A 24908-nucleotide genomic window follows, 5' to 3' on the forward strand; every position below is an offset into this window, starting at 1 on the left:
ACCACACAGTTAATGCAGTCGCATAAAAACCAAAAAGTCAGTATTGCTTACTGCCAGTAGCTTCAAAATTCACATGTCCTTTATTTATACTGTCTTCACTTTGAAGTGGCTACTTATGTTTCCAGGGTTCTACTGGCTGAATTTGAAATGAAACTTCAGGTTTTCTTGATATTGTTTAGCTAAATATGTTCCTTTGAGTTTAAGGGAATTTTTTTTTTAATTTTAAATACTTTTATTCCTTAGAAAGACAGTTGGCCAAAATATTGTAATGGGAGATTCACGTGTTCTATAAAGTTTATGTATTAAAAACTAGAAGCCTTTTTACTGGGAAAATGTTAATCAGAGAGATATTTTTTGGAATGTGCATGTGTGGGGGGGGGGGGTGGTGGGGCATGTCTAGGGAGAAAGAGAGCGCTAGAAAATGCCACCTGGAGCACAAGTAAACTTTCTTCCTAGCTACAGGTAAAACAAAGACTTATGCTAAAACAGGCATTTACATTATCTCAATATCAAGAAGTGTCTCCATCTAGATCTTATAATTCTAAGAAAACACAAGGAGATATGAACCGTTGCGAAGCAGTGTGAAGGAGAGAGTATTTGTCCCTAATCTAGAACAGAACTGGTCTTAGATATCATTCCTGGGCTATACTGGGAAAGGCCACATCACCCACAGGGAAGAGAGAATCCTGCAGTTTTCATGTATCACCCTGAAATCCCATGTCTAGTACAATGTCCTAATGCATGTTTTTGCCCCTGGAAGTGTTGCCATGTCGGGGTGAGCATCTTGAGCTGCCATATATTTTATTATGTCCAGTAATACGTTTGTCTAACAAACCAAATGAAAAAAAATATTTTTACCACCTTATAATTATGTTAGTGGCTCTCAATCTTTGTTGTACATCAGAATGTCTTGAGAGCTTTTTATAAAAATAATGATACCTGCGCTCCACCCCAGGATCTTGGGATAGGTTTTGGGCATCTACATGTTTTTTTAAAGTTCGGAAGTTAATTTTGATGCAGAGGAACCATTGGGAACCACCATTTTATACTAACTTGGTTAGGGTAAATGGTCAGGGGACTAACCTGGACAAAGCTCCAGAACAACAGTCCGGGAGGACCCTGACCTGGCATCCGATGGTGCTAGCGACAAAACTCTGAGCCTCCTTACATTTTACCGATCTGCACAGGAGAAGCCCATTGAGCCCACAAAGCAGGATGGGTCTCAGCTGAGGGAAACACAACTCCTAAACCTGAGTATTACCCCTCTATGTTTATTTGTTTATTAATGTTTATTTATTTTTGAGAGAGAGAGAGAGAGAGAGTCCAAGTAGGGGAGGGCACAGAAAGGGCGACACAGCTCCAGGCTGTAAGTTGTCAGCACAGAGCCTGACACAGGGCTCAAACCCACAAGCCATGAGAATCATGACCTGAGCCAAAGTCGGACTCTTAACCAACTGAGCCACTCAGGCACCCTGAGTATTACTCCTATTTTAAAAGGAAAGGGTCATGGAGAGGAAGAGAGAGAAAGGACTTCTTCTTGAAAAGGTTTGCAGTCCCTTTGGGCTGCTAAGTGAGGGGGTTCAATTTTTTAGTCTGATTTAAGGAAATCAAAAGGACGATAATGGATAATTCTATTCATTCCATTCTAGATGATTTTCTTTGTTTTTAAGTTGCGGTTTTCATTAGAATTTAATACCTGAAAAGAGAATAAAAAAATAGAATTTGAACATTAAAATTAATCATTCCTGTACGACTTGATTGTTTAGATATTTGCTTCTCTTTTTCACGATAGTTTCAAATGTTTTAAAAATGTGTACAGATAGAAGGGATTTACATTGAATATTTCACAATCTCCATTTGAGACCATGTATTTATACCCTAGTATTTGTAATTACAGTGACCAACCATCCTGGTTTTCCCTGGACTGAGAGATTCAAAACTGGATAGCCCTGGACAAACCCAGATGGATGATTGGTCTACCTACTTGTAACCCATATTTACTTGGGAAGCTGTGTTTTCCTGTTATTCGTCCTTCTAAGTAGGACTCAACACCTCTTATTATTCAATATAATTATTTTTGCATCAGTAGGTCATATGGACATTTCTGAAGATTATATGGGAGAACTAGATGGTAGGATTGGCCACGGATATGCCTAAGTGTTTCAATGAGAATATTGTCATTAGTTACATCTTCTTATTCCCCATCTCCCTTTTAGGCTGCAATCACTTGCAGTCCCAACTCCCCACCCCATCTTACCCAGGGAAATTTTGGGTTTTTTTTAGCTTCCTTCTTCAGACTTCTAGTACAATCCACCGCTACTTGATACTATCTTCAAATAAGTGAAATTTTGAATATTTAATTGTCTCTCAGAAAGGAAAGAATCTAGTTTCCAGTATTCAGTGAATAGTGAAGCATTACTAATAGTAAAAAGATTTATTGTTTCGCTAAATGATGTATTATATATATTATAATTGTAATATATAAATATATTTATATATTCATCCATCTCTGTCCATTCATCCATCCATCTGTCTCTCTGAGTAGGCCCACATGTTAGTATTTTTCAAGTTTGTGCTTTGATAAACACTTCATACTTTCCATGGTGTTCTCAGTTTACACAATTGATAAATAAAAACATGGTAATTCCCTAAAACATTACGAATTAGACATGGAGAACTTAGGGGAAACTCCTGCTTTACGCATTGGATAATGTTGCATAATGAGTGTTCCTTTTTTAAATCTTACCAGTTCTACCAAATTTTGTCCATGTGCTCATTAGTTCATGAACACTCTGTTCTCATTTAAAAGCCACTGAACGTTGAAATTTACTTTCTGCCAAGAAGGTAGACTTGTCAGATGATATGTAGATGATTCACAGCAATGTTCTAAGTTCAAACCAAGGAAGACTGTGGGTGTACACAAAATGTTTGTCAAAGGGTGTTTTTCTTTTGGCAAGGAATGTTGGGAATCTTATAATTAATTCTGTCCAATAACATTGGGGCAACGGGTAGCTGAAAAACGTTAGATTTTTGTTGAAAAGGGATTGATAAACTCTAGTTGGAAAATAATAGAGTATTTTTCCAATTATTCTCTTTAGAGAGGTGAAAAGAGCATTATCAGGTTGAATAATCAATTAAGCTAACATGGCAGTTAAACTTCCACGGTCCCTTTATTGTTCTCTCTTTTCCAATATTCCTTAAGTATCTTTGTCAGTAGCCACTCTTACTTCATAAAACCAAGAGAAATGACACAGATGTGAGAAAATAAAACAAACAAGAACTATCATGTTAAACAGTGATTAGTTTTAATTGGAGATTTGTGGTATTTGATTTGCACAACAGCTTTAAAAAATAAAGCTTTATTGAGATGTAATTCACATGCCATTATGACAACTACTTAAAATCTATATTTTTGCACTCTATCAATGAGAAAAAGTGATGCTCAGACCACTGTATTCATTTGTAAGCTTTGTTTTGAACCCATCTGTCTACTTTAGAAATCTGTATTGTTTCCACCATACCCTAGTGCCTCTGTTGTCAGAAACCTAGCACTCTTTCTGGCAGGAGCAATGAAAATAGGGGTGCCTGGGTGACTCAGTGGTTAAGCGTCCGACTTTGGCTCAGGTCATGATCTCATGGCTTGTAGGTTCGAGCCCCGTGTTGGGCTCTTGTGCTGACAGCTCAGAGCCTGGAGCCTGCTTCAGATTCTGTCTCCCTCCCCTCTGCCTCTCCCCTGCTCATGCACTGTCTCTCTCCTCTATCTCTCAAATATAAATAAATATTTTAAAAAATTATTAAAAAAGAAAGAAAGAAAATAGCTGTTAAAATCCTCTATGGAGAGTGAAGAAGAGACGATTGAGCCCCAAGATACAACTGGTCACTAGTTTTTATTTTTTTCTTCTAGGGAGTGAGGTCAGTGTCTCAAGCCATCTGAGGGAGAGGAACCCAAGCTTCTCAAGTGGGTCCAGTGGGAGAACTTGTTTCTACATGCTCAGGAATAATAGAAGGGAGAAATTAGAGGAAAAGAAAGACAACGGAATCAGCTGGTTGTGCCACTTTTTATACGGTATTCCATTTGACTATTAAAGCTGCCCTGTGAAGATTGTGGGCTCATTATAGAATAATAGAAGTAATACATAGTAATGTAATTCTTGCTATTGTTTTTTTTTACAGATGATAAATAACCCCACAGAAATGTTCTGTAACTTTCTCAAGTTTATACCCAGGGTCTAAAACAAGAGAATTCTAATTACAAAGCCTGTATTCTCTGCACTTTGCCAAAAAGCATTTATATATAAGAAACAGAAAAACAAATACTGTTGATAGGTGAAAAACAGTGAGATCTCACAATGTCAAATATTCTATTAAATGATGGAGTTTTGTAGGATATGAAGCTTACAAAAAAAAAAAAAAAAAAAAAAAAAGACGGAATTATGCCCAGGGCCTTGCAAAGGGCTTTGCAAACAAGGGTATTACAGGTTCAGCTTCATTAGCTACCTTTAAAATCTGACTGTGGTTCCACCCCTTTTGAACCACGAGTTGATCTCTGTATCTTTTGAAAAATACAAGCTAGGAAGCTTTTCTTGCACTGATGGGTGCAAGAAAAAGAGTCTTAGGGTCACTGTTACACAGTTCTTGTATCCAAGAACTTGCTCAACAATTGAACTTGTTCTGTTACTAGGGACAGGTTTTACAGGTAGTTTATCTTTGAAGGTTTGCTAGGAGCATACATCAAGTTTAAACTTAAACTTGAGAGGCACATCACTGAGACTATTATATGACAACAGGGGGAATTTGATAACAAATTTATTAAGTGTTTCCACAATGAAAATACTAAAGCCTTGCTCTGTGACTTAGAAAGTACCCATATACTTTTGTGGGAGAGCAATAACACAATTGTGTTCTGGGGAACATTTCAGCCCATGTCACAGCCACCAGATACAGAGGTAGAATGATCTGTTCAGGCCTACATTTGAGCTATTTGTCTCAATTTTCAGAAGAATGTAACTCTCATTTTTAACTGAGTTGATTGTTTGGATCTTCAAGAGAAAGTGCTGCTCTCAGTCCTCATCAAGAGCTAGAACCTCTAACTCCATGTGGATTAAGAACTAGAAACAGAAACTCAGTTGAAAGAACTAAATATGGTGGGTTTTACCAGATCAGATGATCTATCCTGTCTTTTTGTAACCTAAGATGTATTTTTGTATCTGGTTAAGGCGTCAGATAGCTGCTTAGCTGGATCTGCTACTTTCCATCTGATTTGACCCCATTGACCTTGGGCAAAATGCCATCAGGACACATTAAGAAAGAGTTCCATGAAAGAGACCCCAGTGCTGAATACAGGATAAAAGACAGGGTGAGGATACTGTTCCCAGCAGTCCTGGTGAGGCTGGTGCTTCTGCCAAGTGGTTTATTTGTATGGTATGGTCACTGTGAGGCTTGTAACTAACAATGTATTCCCTGCTGTGATCTCTTTGAGAAAGTGAGAGCCAAATTTGTGGCTGATGCTAGCAATAAATGGAACTTAAAGCATGATGTTCATAGTTATTTATTTTGGGTTTCCTACTAACTCTCTGCAACTGTCACCCAAATCACTTTTTTTTTTTTACTTTCTCACTGAAGAATAATATACACTTGCTTGTTGTTTAAACACACCATGTTTTTTGAGTATTTGTAAGCATTTTCAAATTGTTTTTAAACCAAAGAAAGGTATATGTGTGTGTGGTTGTGTGTGTGTGCATCCTTAAAATGAATATAATGAAAACGAATATTCAAGTTAAAAATATATCTACTGATCATCAGTTATATGCTTAGGTCATTATTAAAAGATTCCTGATTTACAATGAATATTTATCAGAAGCCTGTAATACTCCCTTAAGCACTTCGATATCCATGGAGTATCCCCTGAACTTTCAAAAGATCCCTTACCTGTGTTTTTGGATGTTGGTTGTGCTCTGTGTGGTGGAAGAAGAGATGCTGTGAGACCGAAGTAAAGTCAGGATATAGAGGGCTGACCCTACCTATGGATTTGGTTCTCTCTTGCCTTGGCCTAAAAGTCATATTCAAAGACTCTTTGTTTCGTAGGAGGTATGATACAGGAGGAGCATGAGGTTAGGGCCACTTTATTTCACTCTCATTGAGTTAAAACGTTTATCATTTTTTGCTTTGAGGTCTTAAAATCTATACTACTATTACTTTTGACATTACATAGCACCAAAACTTAAAAGGATCTCATTTTTAAGTCATAGCATCCATCAAAATAGGTAGAACTATTTTTATACCCTCCTTTTTTTCCCTATAGAGTTCAAATTAGGAGATGACAATTTGAGTCCTGAACTGGCCAGTGATGAACCTGCTACTTTGAGCAGCTCATTTTAGTCTCTTGCTGCTCATATTTATCATCTGTAAAATGAACATCCTTTATCTAAAATAGTACTTTTCCTTTCTTCATGGTAACTTACAAATACAGTTATTTCTTTGGGTCTGAAGGCTAAGGGTTGCCAACTCTATGAACCAGGACTGGCTATGTAAGTGCAGTGCCCAGTCCAGAATAAAAATAGGAAGACTCTTGCTCAAAACATATTATATATTTTAAGATTTAAATAGCAGAGCTTCTGTTAAGCATGAAGACCTCCTGAGAGTGGGGCTCTGTGTGGCCACACAGGTCACATACTCATGATGTGGGTCCTGCTGTGAACTTGGTGAAGGTCTCGGGGATTAAAATAAAGGCTTGATGCTACTCTCCAGCAACAAACCCAGGGCATAGTCTCAGGTCTCACTTCCACTGGAAGGGAAGGTCTGACCAATGGGTAGGAATCACAGAGTAGAGTTCCAAAGCTTGTTCTCCAGAGTCTGATATCCCTGTGTTCAACCATTAGCCCTGGTGCTTAGTACCTGCCTAATATTGGGCAAATAAACTCTGTGAGCCTCTATTTCCCTACCTTTATATTTTTTTAATTTTTTATGTTCATTTATTTTTGAGAGAGAGAATGTGTGTGAGCTTGGGGGACAGAGAGAGAGGGGACACAGAATCCAAAGCAGGCTCCAGGTTCTGAGCTGTCAGCACAGAGCCCGACATGGGGCTCAAACTCATGAACTATGAGGTCATGACCTGAGCCAAAGTCGGATGCTCAACCAACTAAGCCACCCAGGCACCGCATGAAAATATTTTTAATACCACATAGTCCAAGAGTTAAATACAGAACAAAACATGGAAACATGTAAAGGAGATCTGAGGTGTTCAAGGAATAGTTAGAAAATACTTTGAACCTACTAAGTGGCTACAAGTAGCAATTTTCACTATATAATAGCTACTATAAGCACTTCACAGGAACATGTTATATTTTACTTTCTTTGGTATGAGCATAACTTCATATTTTTACAGTGTTATATTAGTTTCAGGTGTACAGTAAAGTATTTAAACAATTCTTGCCTGTGCTCGTCATGACAAGGGCACTCCTAAATCCCCATCACCTGTTTAACCCAACAAAGAAACACATTTTAAAGAAATTACTCTTTTAGGGGCACTTGGATGGCTCAGTCAGTTAAGCATCCGACTGTTGATTTCAGCTCAGGTCATGATCTCACAGTTCGTGGAATTGAGCCCTACATCAAGCTCTACACTGACAGTGCAGAGACAGCCTGGGATTCTCTCTCACCCTCTCTCTCTGCCCCTCCCCTGCATGTGCACACACTCTATCTCTCAAAAATAAATAAACATTGAAAAATGAAGGAATAATTCCTTTAAATGATATTGCTTCCCTGGCTACTCTTTTGCAAATGTTCCTCTCTGCCCCCCAAAATTTTCTGGGATCTTTTGCTAAGGTGTACAGTTGGCAAATAGTCCCAGGTGCTTAAGGCCTAGTTTAAATAGTAAAATAAATGTAAAGCAAAACTTTGTGCATTGGCTTCTTAAGAAAAGAATAATGCATCATGTAAATCAGAATAAGTGTGTTGTAAAAGGCATGTTTGACAAGAATATGTCCCCAATTAAGTGAGTAGTAGACTGCTCTTTTCCCACTTACTCATTCTAGCCAAGATTGACTCATGCTTCTTTAGACAAAATTTTTTTTAAAAAAATCCCCTTTTAAGAAAGCAATTGCCATTGAGTATGACATTTAATTGTAAGAAAACACAGGGGAATGATAAATATGGCAAGTGCTATTTGCACCTGTGTAAACAAGCACTGACCTCAACATGTCACCATCATGGTCATTTTAGTCAAAGGCTTTTCCTGTACACCACCTCTCCTCCCTGTATTCATAGAACAAACTCATAGGGTGAAGCCCTGTAAGACATGGGGTGTGTGTGTGTGTGTGTGTGTGTGTGTAAACAAAAAGATTGAGAGAAGGAAGATTTGTTGGAGGATAGTGGGAACAGGCAGAGAATAAGGAGAAATCTATTTGGAAAGAATTTAGCATGGTGGTTTTTAGAATGTAGTTCTCGAAATGTGCCCCTCTCTCCCAACCCAGAGCCACAGCATCACATCACTTGGCCACTTTGTTAGAAATGCAAATTCTCAGGTGCCTCCCCAGCCCTTCTGGATCAGAAATATAGGGTAGGTCCAGCAAATTGTGTTTGATCAAACCTTCCAGGTGATTCTGGTACCACTGAGGTATAGAACCACTGGTTTAAAGGACAGCGAAGATTTACTTGAGCATTTGGAGAAGAGGGCTACCTCACAAAGAATTCCAGCTAATGACCACCTTGTGCCTTTGTTTCTGAAATGTTATGATCCTCCAGGACCATAGGTGCATAAGTCACCATTCTGATTCTTAGGTTGTTGAGGACTTTTAACTGCATTATTCTAGGTTATTAACTATTTTCTACACTAAGGGTTGTTAGCTTTGAAGGAATCCTGGATATAAATTGTTCCTTTCTGCTCTTTCCTCTACAAGAAATTAAGGGGTCTAGGGAGCTTTCTGTCTACATTGATTTTCCATTTAAAATGTACTTTATCTTTTTAAAAAATACTTGTTCATGTAAGGATTTTTTTTCTCATTTTAATTTGATTTGCTCAATGTTGCTCAAGGATGTGTACTTCGTTTTCTATTCTAAAGTTTTGGCTACCTATGGTGTGCCAAGGACTTTAGTTTTTGACACTGTATTTGGTAAAATCAACCAGAGAATTTTGAAGATCTGCCAGGAAACTTGAGACTTCAGTTTAAATTGCATATTGCGCAGTTTGGCTTTTCACCCCAACTTTCCATGCAGTTTTGCCTATCAGGGGAAAAATTGTTATTTCACCATTTGAATTTTTTAAGTATGCCACATTATGAGATAATTTTTGCATTTGTTTATCCACTATGTTTGGAAAACATGTTTTCCCCCTTCTTTTCTTTCCTTTCCCTGCCCTTTCCTCTTCTTTCTTCATTTAATTTTGTTCATTATTTTCTTGATACCAGAAACGGCTTTTGATTCCTTTCAAAAATAGAACGAATTTCTTTGAAATAAAATGTCAGGAACTTGAAAGAAGAGTATGACAAACATAGTTAAAGGTGAAGGAGATGTGGTTAATGCCTAAAGGAGAAGAAGAAGTAAAAGTTTAGCATGACTAGCAGTTTGAATTAGAAAGTGGGATAGTCTGAGAATGTAGTAGTGGGAACCTCGAGTCTGAGAAGGGGCGTATGCATCCTGGGTCACGGAATTTATGGAGTAGCAGTAATGTGAATGAAGAATTATGTCAGGGTCAGTTACTCACCAGCTGTTTGACCTCGTAGGCCAGTTATGTTCCGTTGCTGAGATTCATTTTTGTACTCTAAAATCTTACTGAAGATATTTATTTTTCAGTGTTGTCATGGGACAAAGAGATAACATGTATGTGAAGAAGGGTGAGTCACAGCAATGGGATGCTTCCAGTTAGTATATACCGATGCTTTTAATTGCAATTCTCCTGTTTTCATAGTTGCACGGTACTTCATTGAATTAAAACACCATATTTATTTATCTATTCATATGGCAAAGGATAATTGGGATGATTCCAGTTTTTTGTTAATACAATGAACATTCATGTATTTCTGTTCTGATGTGCATATTCAAGGTTTTACTACAACAAATGTACTAGAACAAAACAACTGAGATAGGAATTGCTGGGTACTAGGCTGTAAGCATCTTTCCTAGATAATGCCAGATTGATTTTTAAGTGATTATACCAATTGACACTTCCACTAACAGTGTACATGAGTTCCCATTTTCTCCACCTCATTGCCAATAATTGGTGTTGCAGGTTTTTAAATTTTGGCAAATTTGATAGGTATAATTGTACCTTAAGTGGTCTCACTTAGAATTCCTCTGGCTTCCAATAAATTGAGCATATTTTAATATATTTGGAGATCATTTGTGTTTACTTTTTAAAGAAATGCTTGTTCAGGTCTTTTCAAAATTGTCTATAATTTTGTTTTTATTTTGCTTATTAATTTGTAGGAGTCTTTTACAATCCAATCCTTTTTTGCTTTTTTCAGTCATATGTAATGGAAATATCTTCTCCCACTTTTTGGCTTATATTGTTATGTTTTGTAAATGATGTTTTTTGATCTATAGGACTTTTCATTCTTTTAAAATTTTTTTTTGAGAGAGAGAGAAAGAACGAGTGTGTGTGTCATGCACAAGCAGGTGGGGCAGAGAAAGAGAGAGAGAGAGAGAGAGAGAGAGAGAGAGAATTTTACACAGGCTCTACACCTAGCACAGATCCCAAAGCAGAGCTTAATCTCACAACCCTGGGATCATGACCTGAGCCGAAAACCAAGAGTTGGTTGCTTAACTGATTGAGCCACCCAGGTGCCCTTCTCATTCTTTTTTAATATGGTTTGCATTTTGTGTGTTTGTTCTTTGCCTAGAAATTATCTACTTCTCAGAAAATGTAAAGATAATTCTTTAGACTCTATTTTCAAGTTTTCAAGTTTTGCTTTTCAGTCTTCAAATGTCTTAGAAATGATTTTTGTATAATCAAAGTAATTTTGTTTAAGCATGAAAACAAATTGTATCTTTACCATTTATTGAATAACCCACCATTTCTACACTGCTCTGAGTGGCCACTTCTGTCATATAGCAAGTTTTTGTGTGGGGATGGGTCTGTTCTAGGGTTATTGTATGTCCTTAGTTTATTTCTCTTCCAATTTCACATTGTCTCACTTAGCACATATTGATAGTAAGTGCTAATATCCGGTGGCACACTTCATTTCCATTCTGTTATTTTTCTGGATTGTCTTGAATATTAGCCCTTTGCTTTTCTGTAGAAATTTTTTAAAAAGCTTAAGAAGTTACAAACACATACACATACATAACATCTTGTGATTTCCCTTGGAACTGCACTGAATGTATAGAATTTAGGGGAGATTTTCCAGTTTTGTGAATGTTTGTCCTCCAATCACCAAACAGGGATTTCCGATTTATTGAAGTTTCAACTTACTATTCCTTTTCTCTTGTCTTTGGGATTTTCATTAATTACTTTTTTTTTTATGGGATCAGTAATACATTTTAGTTTAGAATCTGAGCATTTTTCAGAGAAGTACTAATATATATTTCAGGATATCTAATCCAGCATCCTACCAGAAATAGAGGACCTATGTAGAGTATTGTTATATGAAAGTTTCTATTTAAGGGTATGTGAATACTTTAAATTTAGTTTCTCGGCCACCTTGTACATGTATACTTGTAAAATATTTATTTGTTTGTTTGTTTGTTTGTTTGTTTGTTTATTGTCTAGGTGGGAAAATGTTAACCAATGAAAGAGCCCATTTTTGGTCAGGAAGGATTTCACGAAGTAAGTCTGAGGGAAATTTATGTGACATGGAAGATCAAAAATCCTCAAGAAATTTCCATATTACAGGTACTTAAGTATTTTACCCATTGCCAATAACTATTAGAGGGATACCTCTGAGAAGAGCTACAAAAGATTAAAAGAATTATAAAATTATTATAGAAATACACTATCATTAAAAAGATGAGCAAAACGAAATAGCCCAGGCAACAGATTATGTAAATTTTATGAGAAGGCAAAACTTCATTATTAAGTGAATGATATTTCTGGTACATATAATGAATTTGGAGGCTAAAGAGATCTCTAGAGATTGGAGTGTGCTAGAAAATCTTTATGGAGAATAAAAGAGTTGAATTGATCTTCAGAGGAAGAGTAAGTTTTAAGAGAGATGAAACCAGGTTGAAGCAACAAGGAAATAAGAGAAATGCAATTTTTATTGTTCAAGTGCATCTTCTAATTTTTAATATGTGATACTGGAAACTCATTTCAATCAAGATATAGCTGTATACATATTAAACAAAAAAGTCTGACTGTTTACTTGAACTCATTTTCCAATTTTGGCTGGCCATTTGGCTTTCATTTTCTTGAAAGCAGTACTAGTTTCACCAAGTCCACAGAATCGTTACCAGTATTTATTGGGAAATGACCAAGTATGAGTTACTCTAATCATTAAAAAATGACTTTAATATTTGTGAGATATATAGAAATTCCTTACGGTTCATGTGTAAATATTTTAATGTGGTGGTGATTCTTAAACTACTTTCCAAAGAAATAACATGTTTTCATTTCATAGTGGTAAGCCTGTTCTTAGTCATTTTAAACTTGGAAAAGTTCAACGAATCCTTTCAAATAGTAAATCTAATGGTGACCAATTTTTCAATATTTATTGTCATGAAATGTTTATTTTTCTGGAAAAAACTTGAACATTATTAAAATTCATCAGTGCAGTTATCAGGAAATAACCTAAGACATGCATTACTATTTAATTTGGCATATTGTTTTTTAAATTTTAAATACAAAATTGCTTTAGCCGTTAACAGATGCATTTGATATTTTTACATATGGAATATTATCAGAAAAGAAAAAAACATCAAATGAATAATCTAGGTATATTGAGACCAAATATTCAGTGTTTAGAAAAATCTGGATAGTTGACTGAATTATTCTGTTTGTTCAGGGGTTTTATTTTGTGAAAATAAAACATAAAACAATAATGCATAAGTGTAGGTAGTCTGGGTAATTTTCAAGGAAATGTGTTCAACTGATTACTGGATAAATTTTTGAGCACTTATTTGTAAATTATAGTGACTTAAGGTAAAATAACATTTACATGGTAAAAAATAAACTGGCAGGACAGTTTCTCTTTTCCTGTAACATCAAAATTTGAGCAAATTTAACATTAATTTTGTAGTAGCTGTTACACTGGAGATCGAAAAGCAAACTAAAGAGTCTTGAATTGTTAAGCAATAGTGAAAATTACTCTTGGTTGTGTCTCAGAACGCCACTTCATCTTTGTTTTGCTTTGTTTTTGTCTAAATAACAAGAACGTCCAGACCCAGGATTTCTTCTCAATTGGCCAGATGCTTTCACCTGTCATGGCAATAGTGCTTCCAAAATTACAAATCCATTCTGGAATGAATTGTCTGCTTCTAACCCATTTTTGGATGACATAACTCAGCTAAGAAATAACCAGAAGAGAGACAATATTTCCATCTTGAAGGAAGATCCTTTTCTCTTTTTTAGAGAAATAGAAATCGGAAATTCTTTTGATTCCTCTGGCGATGAACTGGATGTGCATCAGTTGCTTAGGCAGTCTTCCCCACGGAAAGCTGGAAGATCTAAAAGTGTTTCAGAACTTTTGGACATTTTAGATGACACAGCACATGCCCATCAGAATATACATAACTCTGACCAGATACTAGAACAAGACTTAGAATGGCTTCAGAATGACAGAGAGGCTTATAAAATGGCTTGGTTAAGTCAGCGCCAGCTGGCCCGTTCCTGCCTGGATTTGAATATAATTAATCAGAGTCCTGGATGGGCCCAAACACAAGTTGCAGAGACTGTGACAGTTTGTAAATTAAGCCACCAAGGAGGATCAGTACAATTACCTGAATCAGATATCACTGTTCATGTACCCCAAGGCCATGTAGCTGTGGGAGAATTCCAAGAGGTATCTCTAAGGGCTTTTCTTGAACCTCCACAAACGCTTAACCATGATCTTTCATGCACCGTAAGCCCACTGTTGGAAATCATGTTAGGCAACCTTAACACAATGGAAGCCATTTTGCTGGAGATGAAAATAGGGGCTGAAGTGAGAAAGGATCCTTTCAGCCAAGTCATGACAGAAATGGTATGTTTACACAGCTTGGGTAAAGAAGGCCCTTTCAAAGTGTTAAACAACTGCTATATTTATGAAGACATTATTCAAGTCAAGCTAATAGACTTGAGCCAGGTGATGTATCTAGTGGTTGCTGCACAAATTAAAGCTACTCAGTCACCAGCTGCCACCATTTGGGATTGTATCCACAAAACCACGTCAGTTGGAATTTATGGGCCCAGATATATTCATCCCAGTTTCACTGCTATTTTTATAGTTTGTGGACACAGTTATATGCCAGGAAAGCTTACAATCTCTGATATTAAGAAGGGTGGTAAAAACACATCTCCGGTTGTGTTTCAGCTTTGGGGGAAGCATTCATTCTTCCTTGACAAGCCACAAGATTTAAATGTTTCTGTTTTTTCATGTGATCCTGATTTTGAAGTGAAGGCAGAAGGAGAAAGGAAAGAAATTAAACAAAAGCAGTTGCAAGCAGGTGAAGTAGTTAATCAACAATTTTTATTTTCCTTAGTTGACTCCAGAGAAATGCACTTGTTTGTTTTCCGTGTTCAGGTGGAGCCTCCCAATGGTACAGCACTTACACAGTTCTTTATCACTACACCTGATCCAGCTCCTAGCCTAAAAAGGCTCTCAAATCTGCCAGGTAATTTGCAGGAAGAGAAGAAAATCAGGTCTGCTCCATTGTTACCAACTGTGTGTGTTAAATATCCCACATTTCAGGACAAAAAAATGAGCTTCACCAACTATGGGGTAACCTTGAAGACAGTGCTAAGGCAAAAAAAGATTGACTACTTACTTGAATATTTCAAAGGGGACACAGTAGCTCTTCTTGGAGAGGGTAAGGTAAAAGCTATTGGGCAGTCCAAAGTGAAAGAATGGTATGTGGGAATCTTGAGAGGTAAGGTTGGACTTATACATTGCAAAAATATCAAGGTGATTGCCAAGGAACAAGTAATATCTATGTCAGATAATGTCTTCACAACCAGAAATCTTCTTGAACAAATTACCCTACCCTTTAAAAAACTGACATACATCTACTCAGTTGTATTGACCTTGGTGTCAGAAAAAGTTTACGATTGGAAAGCTTTAGCCGATGTCTTGGGTTACTCACATCTGGCACTAGAAGATTTTGATCAAATACAAGCAGACAAAGAATCGGAAAAGGTTTCCTATGTTGTAAAGAAGTTAAAGGAAGATTGCCATGCAGCTAGACACACCAGGAAGTTTCTTTATGAACTTATTGTGGTGAGTATTCCTTGATCACAGTAATATGTTTACCATAGAGAACTTTATTAACTTAGCAATATTTACAACCAAACATATGAACTTAACAAAACTCTCAGCAGTCTCAAATAAACTGAAGTCACGTTATAGCAAATATAGAGATTTTCTTACAAGATAATATAATTGATTTCTAAGTTTTAAAATTCAAGAGTGATTTTCCCAGAAACTAGGCTCCAGAGGATCATCCTTCAAAGGAAGATTAAAGATTCTGTTTGTGTTAGAATGTAACAGTTAAGAGATCTCTTCTCCTCTCTCAAGTAGTTGAATAGCTCTTAAAATATCAGAGAAGCTTCAATAAGATGAAAGTAAATAAAAACAATCTGAAACAAGATTGATTAACTTGTCCATTGCTATCTGTCCACTATTTAGTGTTTTTTTTTTAATTTTCAGCATTGCTTTTAAAACATATCATCAGAATTTTAAAAAACCCGTACCATCAATGTCCTTCATATTATCAATTTGACATTTTTCGTATGCAATGCATCATAAGCCAAAAAATGATATTGCTAATTCTCTTCTTAATCCTCATGTTTTAATAGAACTCTCAGGATCGTTGTTTTTTTTTTTTTTTCGACATAGTATTTACTCAATGGAGTAATACAGGCTCAATGGAGAGATACAAAGTAGATAAACTGTCTTGCCTTTAAAACAGAGATTCAGTATTTTATAAAAATAAAAAGAGAAATCAAGAATATATTCCTAAAATTAGCTAAAATATGAATTTATATAATAATAATGATAGCTAACACTCCTGTAGGGTTATCTATGTGTTTGGCCCTATGCTGAACTCCCTATACACACTATCTCAGCCATAAACTCTATGGAGTAAGTATAGCTAGCTGGTGTCCTCATTGTACCAACAGAGGAAACTGAGTTTTGGGAGGCTGGCAGAGTTGCCCAAGACCCCACAGTTGGTTAGTATCAACAGGGGACTTGAGACCTTTCTGGCTCCAAAGCCACATTTGAAACCACTATACTTTCCTAAAACAGTTATAAATGTGTGTGTGTGTGTGTGTGTGTGTGTGTGTGTTAAAAGTTTGTGTGAATATGTATATTGGTCTGTGTAGTAAATACCATTATAACTGGTCCTTAGGAGAGATGAGTAAGATTATACAGGCAGGTTGATAGAGAGGACAAAAGCTTTAATCAAGGTGCACATGGAGGAGAGAGGTTTTTAGAGAGGAATTTATTCTGTGACATTAACAATAAAGAAATAGTATATATAAAACATTTTCTTTTCTTTATAATTTTTTTGATTCAACAGTGATACTGAGAAGGTTAAATTTTGAAAGCCCCAATATTCAGTCATTAAGTGGATAGTTTTATGATGGTGTGCCACATTCTCAATCTAGCCATTTAGAGTCATTGGCTGATCTACCTGGTTGAAGCTGCATGTGCATTTTGCAGTGATTCATTACCTTTCATTACCTCTGCCTTAGTTCACGTTCAGCGTGGACCCATAAAATCTTGAATTGAAAATTGCTGTTTTTGTTTCTCTTAATGGAAAAAAAAAAGAGTCAGGTGGTCTGGAAGTTTAAGCCTCATCATATCTACACTATATTGGTGTATGCTAATGAATTTAGTGGCTTTGGTGACTACCTAAACAGTGCTGATGAAGAACTCATTCAAGGGAGTAGTTCCTAAAAACTCATGCTGTGCCTGAGCAGAGGCTTCAGGATTTCTGTATGGAAGGAGTATAGAGGCCATATCTTGAAACCTTATTTGCATAACAAGTACATGTTTCTCTTGGATTGTATATTAATTTGGAGTAGCTTGAAGGGAAATAATAAAGATTGTGGGTTCTAAAACCCTTAGTCATATCTTAGACATTGAGACTGGTTGTCTTTATGTACTTGACAATTCCTAAAGTACCTGAGTATCTGACTCGATTTTCATAAAGTTTATGGGCAGCTACAGAAGGTGATATCACCACTGTATCCATTTTAAAAATCACTAAACAGAGATATTTTGTTATTTATCTAAAGGCCTATACTTTGTGGAATTGGATTTTAAACTCAGATTATGTAACTCCAAGTGTAAATTTCTTTTCCTTAAAGCAAGAACCTGGAATAAGCATTGCTAAAACCATTCCATAACTTACTAAAATCATCTTCAGGGGCCTGCTAGCTCAGTACTGCTTTTCCCTGAGGTCCTAGCTCCTCACCATAAATGTAAGGATGAATACAGTCAATGTATAAAAACCACGGGTGGTCTTTCTGATGCTTCCGTAGGAATGAACACTCCATGGACTTTACTAGTTGCCTTACCTGGCCATTCATTTTTACTTATTGTTTCATAGTGATAGATAAAACTTTGAAATGCTGTTAAATGATGAGGCACTACTATGTTTATTTGCTTATTTGAAAAGAGATAGATAGATAGATTTAATCCTATTTTAAAAAACATATTCAAGCCAAAGGGAAACTCAAAGATTTGTTTGAAATATGCATGGTCATTGACAAAGCTCAGACACCTAATTAAAATGAAAGAAGGAAGGAAGGAAGGAAGGAAGGAAGGAAGGAAGGAAGGAAGGAAGGAAGGAAAGAAAGAAAAAGAGAGAGAGGGAGGGAGGGAGGGAGGAAGGGAGGGAGGGAGGAAAGGGAAAACTGATGTTTTCCACTTTGCATTGTTGAAGACTGTTTTTAATACTAAATGGTTTATATTTAGCACAATTACAATGGGGGTGAAGGCAGAGAGTTATTTTTTTTTTAAGTCATAAATATAAATAGCTTTGTTCAAAGTTGTAGGAGTATCTTATTTTATGCAAGAGGCATCATTCTGGGAAGTTTTAAATCACATTTTGAGGAAAAATAGAATAATATTTACCAGCACTAGTATGCTTATTTTTTTAGAAAAATCCTGTAGCCAATTCTCTGGTAAGGAAAGGAATTATTTTTTGTAGAGTGAATAATCATTCCTGGGTTGAAAAATTATAGACTGCTAGAACCTCAGGGTATCTTTGGAAGTGTCTAGTTGAACTTCCTCTTTTTCCAATTAGGATATTAAAGAAACATATTAGTTGAGTGGTTTACCCAAGGCCTTATAATTAGTAATTGAGTTGGGCTTAATTCTCCCCTAATTTTGGTCTAGTCATATCCTCTGTACTTTGCTGGTTGGATTTGCTTAAAAGTAAATCAGCTTTTTGAATTTTAGAAACCTCAAGTATACATGTGGTGAGAAAGAGGATACCAGTTTCTAGAATGTATAATGAAAAATTAACTTATAGGAGGAAGCCAAAATTAGTTGATTTTAACTATGGTGTGTAATTGTTGCTGCAGGCTCTGCTGAAGATGGATTGCCAAGGGTTAGTAGCACAGCTCATCCAAGAGGCTGCTATTCTGACATCAGCTGTCAAACTTGGAAAAGGCTGGAGGGAACTAGCTGAAAAGTTAGTGCGACTCACAAAGCAACAGATGGAGGCATATGAAATTCCTCATCGAGGAAAAGCTGGAGGTATTGCTGTTGAGGTAAGATTTCTATTTGTCTAATTGAATAGTGAAAAATTGCAGACCAAGGAAATCAAACGTAAATCTGTATACATGGATTCATTGAGGCGGTCTCCTAGAGGACCCACTAATTGAAGTCACTGTAGCTATAATCATCAATATTATCTGAACTAAACCTACATCTCTCCTTAAAGGCCTTGAGAACCTTTAAAATATATTGATGTTTCTCCTATTGGATTGCATTTTAACATGGTCTTTGAGCAAATAAATTGAGCAAATTAGATAGCTAGCCATTGAGTAGACAGGGCTATAAGAACTTGAGGCAGAGAACAGATAAAATTTGAAGAGAGGAAATGGGGCCAAATCAGAATAAAGGAGGAGGATATAATAATAAGTATTTATCAGCCTCAGTTATAGACTTAGTCACCTATGATAAATAATGTTTGGTGACAAACATTAAGGAGGTGGATGTTGTGGGGTTGCTGGTAATGAGAGCCTGGCAATGCAAGCTAGAAGTACCTAAGAGCTTCATTATTTCCTTTGTAATTTTGTATACAGTAAGAACTATAGACATCAAATATAGAATAACAACACTTAGTACAAAGTAAATACTTACCATGCAAATATTGTTTTTATTAATATTAAAACAAATGTACACTGGTAGGCCTAGATTAGGTAAATATTTTCTCTATTTACCATAAAGAAAGAGAATCCATTTTTATTGACTTAAATGAAAATATTCTAGTGATAAGCACATATAAAATGTCCTGTGTCTTTCTCTCACATGAGTGAAAGCATTTTCAAGATATTTTTAGTTAAGGAAAGGTTATCTCTCTGATTAGATGATAACTTGGTAGGAGGCAGAAGCTGTTCCCCACTTCCTATTTGTGCATAGAGCTGGGTTTTAATTTTTTGAGAATTTTTTCTTATTTTGAAGCAACTATGCCAGCTGGGTGAGCACAACAAGACAACTTTTCCATGAAGCTTGAAGAGTCAGATCAAGTCAGGTAAATCCCAGCAGCTGCACTGGAAGCTTCAGCGTTCCTGGAGCCTGGCTATCCAGCAAGGACTCCAAACAGACACTTGAGGCAAGAGCATCCAGGACACATCTCCCCCCCCCCCTTTTAGATTCTTCCCCCTTATAGACTACATTTACTTCCATATACTGAGAAGGACATTACAATGTACAAATCAGTTTTTACCAAATGAGCTAAAAGATGACACACCTTTAATAAGGAAAAAAAGAACAACATTCTGAGGGATATGCTATTCTGATATTTAAGTGAACTTGATTAATACATTGTCGATTGAGATACCACCACCTATTAGAATGGCCAAAATCCAGAACACTGATGACACCAAATGCTTTGGAGGATGTGGAACAATGGGAGCCCCAAGTCATTGCTGGTGGGAATGCAAAATGATACAGTCACTTTGGAAGGCACTGTGGCTGTTTCGTACAAAGAAAACATACCCTTAACTTATGATCACTCAATCACACTCGCTGGTATTTACCCAAAAGAGTTAAAAACTTTTGTCCACACAAAAACCTGGACACGAATGTTTATAGCAACTTTATTCATAATTGCCAAAACTTGAAAGCAACCAAGATGTCCTCCAACAGGTGTCTGGGTAAATAAACTAGTAGATCCAGACAATGGAACATTATTCAGTGCTAAAAAGAAATGACTTACCAAACCATGAAAAGACATGGGAAAACTTTAAATACATATCACTAAGTGAAAGAAGCCAATCTGGAAAAAAAGCTTCACACTGTATGATACCAAATAGATGACATTCTGGAAAAGGTAAAATTATGGAGACAGTAGAGAGATCAGGGGTTGCCAGACTTTCAGGAAGGAGAAGTGAATAGGCAGAGCACAAAGGATTTTTAGGGCAGTGAAAATACTCAGTATAATATCATAATGATATCTATATTTGTCGAAACTCATAGCATATACAACACATGGATATGCAATGAATATACAATGAACCCAAGGTTACCTGTAGACATTGAGTATTTATAATATATCATTGTAGATTCATCAATTCTAACAAATATACCCCTCAGGTGGAGGCTGCTGATAACAGGGTAGGCTATAGGCTATGCATATATGCATATGCACCTATGCATAGGTGGGAGATATATGCAAAATCTCTACCTGCAAAATCTAGATATATGTGAAACTAAAACTGCTCTAAAATAATTCTTTTTTAAAAAAATGTTTATTTTATTTATTTTCAGAGAAAGAGTGCAAATGGGGGGGGGGGGAGAGAGAGAGAATCCCAAGTAAGCCCCATGCTGTCAGCACAGAGCCAGATACAGGGCTCGATCTTACAAACTGTGAGATCAGGCTCAGTCTCACAAACCATGAGATCATGACCTGACCTGAAAACGAGAGTCAGATGCTCTATCAGCTGAGCCAACCAGGCACCCCTAAAAATAATTCTTTAAAAAAAGTTGCCTAACTGAAAGCCAGACTTTTTTTTTTCTTAGTAAGGCCTTGTTTTTAGAAGGGTTTTCTTGAGAATTATTTACCAGAAAGTTTTTATTCTCTCAGGTTTGTTAAGCATCTAACTTCTCTCTAATTGTGATTGTTTATATTTTGTCTTTCCCTAAATCTTGATGGAAGCCAACAAACAGCCTACTTTTCCATTATTTACTTTTGCACAGTCCAAATCACAAATGACTAAGTGCATGTCTAAGGTTGATAAAAATTCAGAAACAGAAAGGAAAGTCCCTAGGTGTCTTTCTGGAGGTTATCATTCAATTTACTGTGGCTAATGCTGACAGTCATTGCTGTGATTCATGTTATTAAATACTTAGAAAATTATGCATGACATGGGCCTGAACCCATTCCAAATAATCTATGGGAGTCTAGACCACTTAAACTAAAGGGTAAATGTATGCTAAGTTTTATCCCCCTGGAAAAACAAAACAAAACAAAAACAAAAACAAGAACAAAGACAAAAAACAGCTGTACAGTTTTTTTTTTTCTCTCAGGAAAGAGACTACTCACAAAAATGATCAATTTACAAGTCAAGAAATGATTTTAAAACACACTGATACTAGTTCTGGGTAGGGCATGCAGAAGGAGGGAACCAGAATTGTGGCACAGAGATAACAAGGCCTGGTGGTTCCCATGCTGCTTTTGTTTCCTTTATCTCACTTCCTCAGAGGGCATACTTTCCAACATTTTCTCTCTATGTGTGCCAATGTCTACAATCGGGCTCTTCACTCACTTTCATTCTTTTTCTATTTCTCTTCTTTGCTTTTGTTCTATTTTTATTTTATCTTAAAGACAGTTATCTGGCTCTTATTCTGTTCCAGGCACTATTCCAGGAGCATTACAAAAAATTAACTTTATTTAATCCTTTCAACAAAAACTTCTGGGGCAGATATTACTACTATCTAAGATATAGAGAGGCTGAGTAACTTGCTTAAACATACATAGCTAGGAAGTCATGGAACCAAGTTTGGAGCACAGACTTTGACTTTGGGACCTTTGTACTTTAACCATTATGCTCTGCCCACCCACGCCAAATCCAACATGGTAGCTGAGTGGCAGTGCCACGAGGTGTGGTCAGGACTGGGGGTTTAAGCAACTCATTTCATTTTTTCTTTTTCTTTTTTCAAGCCATTGTATGATACTACCAAAATTTGCCTTAGTATCTTTATCAAGCTGCAATCCAATTAAAGAAAAGAGATTATTAATAGTATGTCAGGTATGTCTTGAGTACTTTTGGCCATTATTATTTTATAAGGTGAAAAGAAAAGCTTCTCCCTGGAGACTTCTGAGAAAGTCACTTTTTAAACTAACCACCTATCTAAGTTATAAGAAATGTTACTCAACTTTTCTGATGATATTGAATTTCTAACATAAAAACAAAACTATAAAATTTTGAGTCTGATTTTAAGCAAAATATGTTTTTGGAGTATTGCCTTTGAAAAAGAAATACATTTGTACTATACAAAGATGTTTAATCATTGCCAAGGTTTTCCAGTGAATGTTAATGAAAATTCATTGGAGTTTATTTTCTTGACCATATTTAGAGCTTTAATTTAAAAACCAGAATCAATAAAATATTAGAAAAATAGCCCATTAAAAAAATTGGATTTTATAAGGAGAAAATGCTGGGGATTTCAGGGCTAAGATGTTCTTAGGCCTAACTTGGATACTCTTGACTTAAGCTTCTGGGATTAATGGTATGTGTGACAATTTTCCCAGTAACTGTCTTCCATTGTCCCCTGACACACAATACAGAAGATACTCTCTCCATCTTATTCAGTCAGGACACTTACTTACCAAGGACACTAAACATTACTTCTTATTAAGTTACCTTCTACCGCACTGGGCTCCACCTCAAACACAGGCACCAAAAGGCCTGTCAAGGCTGATTTCTTATCTGACCTGCCAGAATGGGCCACACTAATTATGGAAGCCTAAGGAAGTCAACGTTGTTAATTGTGATATACTTTCATCTCAGAAGCCACTCACCTATAGAGAGTTATGACTGGAATGGTGTGTTTATAAGTCTTTTTGCTCAATCAGTGAGGTATGATTTTCTGTTTTGTCTTCTAGCCATATATTTGTCCCCCCTCATTTCTGACTGGCAGCTATAGTGCTCAGAGCACTTTATTCTGGGTCTAGATTTAAAGTGAGAAAGTAGGTATTCCTCAAAGAGCTAACTTTACTTATTTTTTATACACAAATAAAAGTTCTGTATGGAATTCTTCCTACTTATTTAGTATCTTTCCTCTGAATCCTTGCTCTCAGTATGTAATTCATCTGTACTTTTAACATATTTACTAGGACTGTCAGTTCCCAGCATTGGAGCTTTAGGAGCTATAAAAATCGCAAACAGAATGGAAAATATGATTTTTTTCTCCCTAAAGCCACATTTTATTTGGCCTGGGAATTGAGATAAATTGTTAATAACTTGAATTATTTTATTTTAAAAAAAGTATATGATTAGATGCTGAAATAAGTGAAAATAATGAGAATGGTAATAGTTGCAATTTATTGTGTGTTTACTGTGTCAGCTAATCATTATGAGCATTTTATTTACCGTATTTCATTTATTTTAACAAACTTTGTAAGGAAGACATTATAACCATTCACAATTTACAGATATGCAAACTAAGAGTGAATGCATTTGTGTAAATCATCCAGAATTACATGGTTATTAAGTACAGAACTGGGTTCCAGACCCAGGTATGTTTTACACACAGTCCTATCCAATATGCACAACTAATAAGTCCTTTCAGAATTAGCTAAATAAAAGATCAAATTGGGAAGGAGCTGTCAGAAGACGCACCCTAGTCCTGAAAGATGGATAGCATTTGGATAATTGGAGAGGATTGGAAGGAGATTTCAGTGCTTCTGGATACCAGTGACTTCTAGAGACCATTGAGGAGACTATGTGGGCTGGAGGGGAGAGGTCATTTTAGTAATTATTGGGAGATATGGTCATATATGTATATATTGGAGACAATAGAGTCTTTAATGACTGCCAGAGCATAGAGGTTAAGATTGCTGGTCTGGATTCCTGATCTAGTCTATTATCTATTAGTCTTCAGCAAATAAACTTTTTTTTCTAGGAATACTTTTTTTTTTTTTTTGGAAAGTGATGTGAATTATACTATCTTGCTCATCGGATATTTGGAGGATTAAATAAAATAATATACATGAAATATTTGGAATAATGCTTTGCACATTGTAATAACTAAATATATATTATCTATTATTTTAACTAAGAGGAAGAGGTGAATTTGACAACTGTGTGACATTGAATGATTTTGGAAAAGGAAATATAGTAATTTTTTAGTAATATGGCTGCAAGTAACTATAGAAAGAATGTAGGCAAGGGAAAAGTCACCAATGATTTCAAGGTTTCTCTTCTAAAACTGGTGGAATGGTAGTGCATGGAAAAAATAAGAAGAAAAAAGCCTTGGATGGTCAGCTTTTTTACTGGTTTAACAATGTTTATTTTCCTTGGAAAATGTCTCTTGCAAAAGATAAAAGGAAGTTCTTGAACTCTTATGGTTTTCTGGCTCACACAGCAAGTCCTGGATTCT

At 36.1% G+C, this 24908-nt stretch overlaps 1 protein-coding gene across 14 annotated transcripts in view; it reads left to right on the forward strand.

The window, feature by feature from the left end:
* The window catches only part of MACC1 (MET transcriptional regulator MACC1), a 538854-nt gene that overhangs the window by 422869 nt on the left and 91077 nt on the right, over positions 1-24908 (forward strand). For 8 of the 14 annotated variants that reach the window (XM_053218324.1, XM_053218325.1, XM_053218328.1 and 5 more), the window contains 3 exons: positions 11705-11827; positions 13303-15344; positions 18662-18850. In XM_053218324.1, the coding sequence (XP_053074299.1) occupies positions 11713-11827; positions 13303-15344; positions 18662-18850 (2346 nt within the window). In that variant the 5' untranslated portion in view covers positions 11705-11712. Of the gene's footprint in view, positions 1-3580; positions 9831-11704; positions 11828-13302; positions 15345-18661; positions 18851-24908 lie in introns of those variants that run through there. The other 6 variants (XR_008296807.1, XR_008296808.1, XM_053218329.1 and 3 more) reach the window with 4 other exon arrangements.

The sequence above is a fragment of the Acinonyx jubatus genome, chromosome A2 (assembly GCF_027475565.1).
Source record: "Acinonyx jubatus isolate Ajub_Pintada_27869175 chromosome A2, VMU_Ajub_asm_v1.0, whole genome shotgun sequence".
NCBI lineage: Eukaryota > Metazoa > Chordata > Mammalia > Carnivora > Felidae > Acinonyx > Acinonyx jubatus.